General features: G+C 42.5%; 2 protein-coding genes across 2 annotated transcripts; both read left to right on the top strand.

Annotated features, from left to right (window-relative positions):
* Nucleotides 1-2,138: 2,138 nt before the first annotated feature.
* BT62DRAFT_1008613 (uncharacterized protein) lies at nucleotides 2,139-2,987 on the top strand (the record flags this gene model as incomplete). Its single annotated transcript, XM_043177462.1, has 3 exons — nucleotides 2,139-2,320; nucleotides 2,485-2,555; nucleotides 2,608-2,987. 3 exons carry the CDS (start codon nucleotides 2,139-2,141, stop codon nucleotides 2,985-2,987), a joined length of 633 nt encoding a protein of 210 aa, XP_043037432.1.
* A 1,964-nt stretch (nucleotides 2,988-4,951) lies between these two features.
* BT62DRAFT_921582 (uncharacterized protein) lies at nucleotides 4,952-6,524 on the top strand (the record flags this gene model as incomplete). The annotated part of the gene is made up of 9 exons (XM_043184319.1): nucleotides 4,952-5,156; nucleotides 5,255-5,274; nucleotides 5,341-5,418; nucleotides 5,608-5,677; nucleotides 5,702-5,762; nucleotides 5,975-6,191; nucleotides 6,252-6,284; nucleotides 6,332-6,368; nucleotides 6,445-6,524. The coding sequence occupies 9 exons, from the start codon at nucleotides 4,952-4,954 to the stop codon at nucleotides 6,522-6,524; spliced, it is 801 nt and encodes a 266-aa protein (XP_043037431.1).
* Between the last annotated feature and the right edge of the window lie 1,904 nt (nucleotides 6,525-8,428).

Below are 8,428 nucleotides of genomic sequence, written 5' to 3'. Positions count from 1 at the left end.
ACCTCAACTGTATTTGGTGATTGTGTATTGAGTGGTTAGGTGTTGGTGTTTGAGAGTTCATTCCTCATTCACTTCTCTTAGTCACTTAGCTGTTACCAAGCACATCACCACTCACAAGTCTCTTTGTTTTTTTTATCTCAGAGTAACTAGTACTTGCATGGTATTTGTTCCTGACCACTAGATTTATCTCTCCTGACCACCATTTGGCTCTAGTATCATCACTTTTGGCTGGTTGTTCAACTATTCAGGTTTATATGGCCATGCCTCATACCTCTGGTCCAGAGCATGTCTTTCTCTCTGCTACATGTCTATATGTTATCAATCACTGTGATGCAAAGTGTTGATCTTAGCTCCAATTATTATTCCAATCATTTTCTTTCTATTTTTAGCACATATCTCTATGCTGATATCAGTGCATTCAGTGCTAAGTGCTGGGACTTCATGTGCAGTAGGACCCCACTAGTATTGCTCTTCTACCAAGTCATGCACTTCACTAATCATCACTTCAGCCAGATATAATGCTGAGTCTCATTTCATCACATGCCAATTATAATGGCCTTTGCACACAGTCACCATATTCCTTTGCATGCAGTCATATTGTTCCTTCACATGCAATCATACTTTTTCTTCATGCACAAGTCATAACAGTCTTGTATGCATTGTAGACCTGAATATGCTTGATATATTCTCAGAATTCACAAAATTACATGCATGAACACATTGAGGGCATGTCACCATGCTTGATCTTGATGACAACTATATGGGTTGATATATGGTATGGACTGCACCCATACAACCTGTACAAAACACAGCCATGCACAGCTATATATATGGATATCCAAGTGATGTCATTGGATCTCAAAATGGCATCAACTGGCTGATTGATTGCATGACCTCCTTTCTCCAGAGCTGCCACATCAACAACCATTCTGACTGTTCTATTCTCTGTTACCCTTGTGTTTGCCCACTGCTTGCAGCTTGATATTTCTTTCACTTATTACTTTCTAACTCTCTATCTCCAGATTATGATTATCTCTTCTGAAATGATCTCCTTAGTCAATATGCAATATATCACTAGCCATTTCACTCCACACAGCAGAAGTTTGAGTCAAGAAATTTACTGTGGCATTGCCCTCTTATTCTTGCCTTCTGTTCATGGCTAATCCTTTCCTAGTTTGACATAGGTCTGATAGATATAGGAGCCCATCACTGTAGTGCAAAGGTATCTCACCAAAATGCCCCCCTGACTTCCCCTCTGAAGTGGAGAGACATGCAGGATTCTTCTCACTTCATCCTCTAATGCCTTTGCCTTCTATGCAAGTCTTTGGTTTGCTGTTTTTTCTGGTCTCATATCTCACAAATGTGTCTGGATCAGTTTTGCAGGCTCTTGAAAAAGGTACAGTCATATACCCATAATACAGGCATAATTATCACCATACTGGACTGTATAGCTCCTATATTTCTTCTGTACATTTGCAAGTATGGGATATCTGTATCTGCATACAATCCATATAGTTGACAGTCATACCTGTATATGAGTATGGTGCAGATCCATAGATATAATACGTCATGGCAACACAGCATGAGCATTAGCCTGCTGAAAGGTATTAATCTACTACCAAATTAGTGGATGACTACTCAGCTTATCTCAGCTTAACGGCAAAGTCGAGTGCAGCAACTACTCTGTCGACAAATTAACGGCTAGTTTGAACACCGATGGAGTCAGAGCAAACGGCTCCGAAATGACTTCGGATTTCAAGTCGAGTCATAGGCAAGAGTATGGTATCCAATGCACCTGCCGCCTGACTCGCCACCCAGGCTTCGGAACAGTAATGATACAAGCGAAACGCTGAGGTGGAATGAAATGACATTTGCATATGCATTTGATTACGTGATATGCTCTGCCACGGTACACTATATGAAGCCCCGATTCAGTGCTTGTCAGAAGAATTTTTCGGGTGGGAATTAAAGGCGATTAAAAAAGGGAGTTCAAGATTTCGCATACACACCTATTTCTCCTTCAAGACATTGTGTTGAGTTTGTTGTTACTCTGATCGAGTCGCACCGCTTTTCACTGGCCTATATAAATTCAGGGTCCCACGTTGATTCTCAAATCTAAACGGTCTACTACAACGCGTATGGGCGATCCCGCACTCAAACCGCCTTTTTCGAGTCTTAACATTACGGACACTATCATTCACACCTTATCGACTCTACCACGAGACTACTGTATATCACGAAATTATGTCTATGATATCCCTCTGCCACGGCTGCGGATCAATGGACGTCGCCTTGCGCGCCTTGCAACCCATCGCTATATGTGAGTGTGGAGAATTCTGGTGCCTTCCAAGATGCATAGAAGTGGTACGTGGCATCGAATATTTTCCTACAAACGAAGAACCGAAAATCGTGAGTCCAGTACTATGAAAGCCATTTCATCGAAGCCCCACATCTACAACACGGAATTCTCGATTATTTTCCAAGACCCGACCCGGAAATAGGATCTCGGTATCTATGGAGCAACAGTATTGGAGGTCTCATATTTCGCCAAGACCGTGCGTCTTCACCTCGTTCCTCGTATTTTCAAACTGAAAATAAAGGCCTTAGGTTCTGATCCTATAGAAGTTCCTCTCACGTTCCTATCCCGACAGGTGACCGACGTCGAGATACTGGACTGTATACCGCAGCTGGATGACTTCTTTCCTCGGGATAAGCTCGCCTGTCGAAGGGTTGCTGCACGAGGGGACGACCCGCCTTTTGAGCTTTGGTACCACAAGAACGGAACGCAGCTAGGCATTTCTGCGAATTACATGATTGCCAGCCTTACCAGTTCTCTTGAGCCACGGAAAATATGGTACGGCCCAGTCATTGCTTTGATACTCCTGAGAGATCCATTTGGGATGAAGTACACAAATTTCGAATGGCGTCACTTGGACGTTTTCAGAAGATTTTTCATGAGTTGTCCCGGTCCCTCATTCGTTTCTTAAATAGAACATTAATCAGAGCATTTACCATATAGCGGCTGGTTAGTCTTAGGTACCCATTCGTTCAGAGCAACGATTCGAAGCAGCCTTTTTTCACGAATTCTTCTATGCCGCCAATATGATTGAGGTTGAAAATGAGCGGTAAATATCTGGCCTATGGCGTTACCCGCTGTGGATGATATTTCCCTTATATTATCAATGCGTGGGACTGTAAGACATCTTTGAACCTGAGCGACTCGTTCAATGTTGTTATCCCGACTATCGCAAGACCAGAGGCAGGTTGAAAACATGAAGGTTTTGGCTAATTCGGCGGATGCTACGAGCCCGTATTAACGTTGCACCAGTATGTCTGCACAGGGAATATACTCGTGACGCCCAGCATCTAAACTCTGCAGCGCGTCGTTTATATGGGCTTTGCCAATGCATACGTCAGTTTCTTCGCATAATGAGGATCCAAGGTCATCAATATAACTACAGGGCATGAACGCCGTGCCGAAACAGGCATGCACGGCACGTATCAACCGACCTGACTCCTAGGTGGTATCGAAAAGAACTTATCTTTTGAACATAAAAAGGGATCGCAGGTGCTTGAATTAAGCCTATGGAGTGGAGCGCCAACCACGCTGCGACGGAATGTAGGTTCCTCAAGCAGCAGAACTGAGTTCTTGTCTCTCAGTCCATTGTCATGGAGCACATGCAGAAGATTTGAAGATATGGTGGTTTGTATTAGTCCAATATACAGATATACAATCTAAAATGATCTATGGTGAGTTGGAGAAGCTCATTATGTGAAAGGGTATCAATTTACAGGGAATTACACCATATGAAGCTCACTGAGTTTCTCAAGGTATGCTATTCTGCATTCCAGAAGTGAGACATATAATCATCTGAAATGAAGGAGTAACTGACCTGAAAACCAGGTATTGTTGTCTCAATTCCTTTGGTAGGAATGGTACAAAAGAAAGGACAAAATTGGAGCCTCAATCATGGCAGAAGTACCCTGGAAACCACACACACAGAGAGCCTGTGATGCAATTCTGTAAGTGTACAGAAAATGGATGGAATGTAAACAATCAAACTCATCAACATTAAGCACAAAGGACCCTTAATATCATTCCTCATCTATTTAGGCAATAGCCTGACTAAGCTCATTATCAAAGCTCAATGATCTGCTTTGTTATCATATTTGAAATTCACCATCAAGCTATCATTTCAAAATAGAAATAGACTTCTAACTGTCACAGAACCAATTACACATGTTCCATAGATACTAGCAAAGTCAGCATCTGTGTCAGCCCTTCAAGCTGAAATTCTTTTTCACATTTGTTCAGGATTGTTCAGTCTTTTATTGGAGACTTGTACTATATGTATGTGTTGTATGTATCTATTAATTAATGTTACATAGTAATCATGCTTGTAATACTCACTTTTTATACATGGTATTCCTTTAGCAACTACTTCTCTGTCAGTGCTTAGAGAATAAGGCTGATACTGCCTCAAGTGTCTGTAAAATAATTTCCACCTGATTACCATCTTAAATAAGATGTTCAATGAAAAATGAACAACTTCAATCATTGATTGTTCATACACATTTGTATCAGCACATTGGAAAGGCTTCCACAGAGTCAATGGATTTTGATAATCCCAATTAAGATAGTTGATTTCTGATTTTTAAAAATAACACAAAAGTCACTTTTTGGTAAAATAGCAATAATAAAAATTGAATTTGCCTTATCTGTCAAAGACATTGTCTCTGGTGTCATAGTATCTTATATAGTAAGAACAAATATATGTAAATACTGGATATTGATATAACTGGTGTATAACTGGAGCATACCAGTCTTGTATTCTATATCAAGGGTATTCAGGCAGATCTTGTGAATGTGGACATCCTTTGGATTATTAAGCAGACTAGAAAAGACAGCCATAAAGGTCTCACAACAGTTCTCTCAATTAAAAATGAAGACATGCTCAGAGAGGCATATTCAAACTGTGATATCCCATTTGCTGAGAAACATGTTTGGATATTAGATCAAGCTATGATTGTAAGATATCTTGCTGATGAGCATTGGTGGAAAGGAGGAGAGGGTATAGAGCCGGAGGAAATTCAGTCAGAGGTTATGAGAATGGATGCAGAGATTGTGCTGGCACCATTGACCCAGCCAAAGGAGTGTGTGCAGAGACAAGTGGAAGATGTGAGAGAATAACAAGTGATAGAGTTGGCACACACTATGAGGATAGTGGATGGAGTTAAGATGATTTGAATGCAGTGGTCAAACAGCATGTCAAAGTATGTTTGCTCATCAACCTTCAAGTTGTAGAAGAGCATGATAGAGCAGTGATGGATTAATGCTAGGATATCACTGACAAGAGTGATGAGGCAGAGGTTGATCTTGATGGAGTAGATTTCATGCAATTATCTACTATCATTCAAGTGCAGGAGCACAATTTTCTATGATCTATAGAAATCAGTGCTTGTTTACCAGATTAACAGGTTGCTCACAATACAACTGTAACAATAGCTTCAGACTCTGGGCTACCATTAATCTTCACATTCATGAATCCAATATCTTTCCAACATGAGATCCATTTTGAGCACTTGTATGCCTGCATGATGTTTCAGATCATTAGGACTAACTGTATCCCCTTGGATGTGGTCAACAACCATAAGGATATGTTGTGTCCTCATCCTGGTATGAATTTGATCTCTAATACAGGCAATCCAGTGAGCATCATCTCAGTTTTAGATGATAAGAAAGGTCAGCAAGCCATTGTGATGTGAGTCAGTATACATATGGCATGTGCTATTCAATATCTATTATCAAGCAGAAAAGGATAGTCATTTGACAGAATATGAAGTTCATGGGCATTGATCCATATGATTGGTAGTCTTGTCAGTGCAATGAATTGTTTACATATCTGAAAAATTCAGTATTGACACTCAGCATCCAGGAATAGAGCAAAAAAAGCCTCACCTGATGGACTCACAGAATATCTGGAACAGAGAAATGTGATGGTGTAAATCAGCACATTGTTAGTGAGCAGGATAAAGTCAAGTTGTTTATTGCAAATTCTCCTGATTCCACTATCACCATCATGTCCTTCTTTTTCTCCTTCATGCCTGCCCCCCAGTGGAGTTCTGAAGCTAAATCCAATAAGACCCCCACTGAAGAAGCTCACCATGAGCAGGAGAAAGAAAAGCCAGAGGTTAAAAGACATCAGCTTCAGCCTGTCCTTTTCTCTTGCTGCACTGACAACCACCCACAGATCTACTCTGTCATCAAATTATCCAGCAATAATGTAAATAATCATCTCATTAATGTGCAGCTCTCACTAAGAATTTTCAGGTGAAATTCTCACATTTCAAGGATAAGCAACTACTGAGTAAGCTACTGTGTTATTCATTTTTCATTCTAATCTTATTTTTTCTACTGATACTCTGGCACATGCACATATAAAGACTCTTGGTCACTGGTCTATCTTTCCATCTTGGCATCTGCATGCACAACAATCTATGAACCCTCCATCCTGAAAGCCTGATGTGCATGCATTCAGTTTTCTCTAACTAAACCCACCGTTCCAATACCATGATTGCTGTGACTTTCTAAAACAAATTGAAGTGGTTACTTTCAAAGCCAAAAACTGAGCTTTGCTCTGGGCTAGCCTGGCACTCTGTGTATCAGCCTACCTTTCATTCTCTTTCGGAACCGGTGTGGCCAGGCATGATTAGAGCCACGAGAGCTCGACGGTCTCCGTACGATTGATGGCTTTCCGGTACACGGTCAGCGAGCGGACCTCAATTTGGATATCTCTGTCTTTCACAGAGCGTCCAGGTACCTTGTCGGGTGGTTCTGTGACAACGATGGCTTCGAATGCGCGGAATCCTTTATATTTTATTTCTTGTTTGCCTCTCACTAGTCAGTACAGAATTTAAAGAGCTATTGCCCACTGTCACCTCTTCATCTCCGCCACGGTACGGCAATGCATCATCCGAGCGGCTTCGCTTAGGACAGTTGTAGGTGGGTTGCTTCAAAGCCGCACGGGCGTCACTCTTCTAGACAGGCAAAGTAACTGACTCTCTGTCATTGTAGGGAGCATAATTACCCGCGTTTCCTGTGCTAGACCTCCTGCTGGCAACCGGTGTTATTTGAGCAGATAAAACGCCATCTTTTACCACTCGCCAAGCGAGCGATATGGTAAAACTCCGTTTAATTCGTCATTCATCGGGATTTGAGAAACGTCGCTGTGCTCAAGTACCTCCGGGACGGCAAACTCTATCGTTCATGACTAGCAATGTACGTAGCTCGGTAAGTCTCCCGAGACTGCTGAATGGTTATGTGTACTATCTCTTTCGATCTAAGTCTTGTACCATTTTACCATGGTTTGTTTCCTATATCTGTGATTGACTCGATCTTACGTATCTCTCTTAGGATGTTGTCCCAAGCAGCCCTTAATGGTAGACTTGCATTTTAATCGATAACTGCATTGCTCCAATGATTCACCTGGCTATGCGCCTCGTGTCTTCAAAAGTCTCGAAGAGCGTGTACTGCCACTGTTGAACTGCTCATCGCCCAGCGACTCACACCGGGTTCATCAGCACATGTGACGACACGGACCTGAATTCTTGGCCCTTTCCCCTGTGCGGCGTCACTGCTGCGGATTTGTTTGACAGCCTAGAGATCCAGTCGGCGCCAGTGTTCTCGGATAAGGTCCAAACAGTGGCAATGGAAGGCATAGATATCCTTGGCGAAAATGTAAAGGCTACAAATACTCCATATAGACGGAACCGATGGCGGCGGAATGAACCTGAGCCATTTAGCGATGCCCTCGAGCATGCCCGGCATGAAACCAGAAGTATTTTCTGGGAGTATTATAGATATCTGCGTTTCGGAAAACGGCAGCAGTTGAGAGGAACCTAGTACGAGGATAATGAGAGTCAGCAAGGAGCCATGCTTAGCACAGGCGTAATCCGCACCTTTGACAATCTTTTCATTGGAAGTATCTCGTTTCTTCAGTCCTCCCATGATAATTCTCCCCCAAGTCCAAGCTGCGTTTCTGCAGCGAGCAGAGTGAAGTTTTTGAGCTACAGCGCTTGCATATCGTCAATGCTCTTCCTAACAGTGGGAGTAGACGAGGGGAGACCAAGGCGGAGTCGGGCCGGATCACGTGTTAGTTTAGGGCAACCGCAGTTTTCCCGGTTTATAGTAGCTAGTCTTGCGGCACAATCTATCCCATCTCTCAGTCCTTACGAGGGGTTCAAACAGCAACAACAGGTTGGATGTGGGCTCTATCGTTCTTCCTTGCTTAATGAAATAAACAAGGAAGGGATGTGATGGTGATGGTAAGAAGCTGAGAGCCGATCAGCCTTCCCCTTAGCACCATCGTTCAAACTCGGTCTCTCTTCTCTCTACGGCCCTTGGCGACCGACTGGCATTCTCGCCTTC

This window comes from Guyanagaster necrorhizus (assembly GCF_019112545.1).
Source record: "Guyanagaster necrorhizus MCA 3950 unplaced genomic scaffold BT62scaffold_20, whole genome shotgun sequence".
Classification (NCBI taxonomy): Eukaryota; Fungi; Basidiomycota; class Agaricomycetes; order Agaricales; family Physalacriaceae; genus Guyanagaster; species Guyanagaster necrorhizus.
This window is presented reverse-complemented; position numbering and strand designations above follow the sequence as displayed.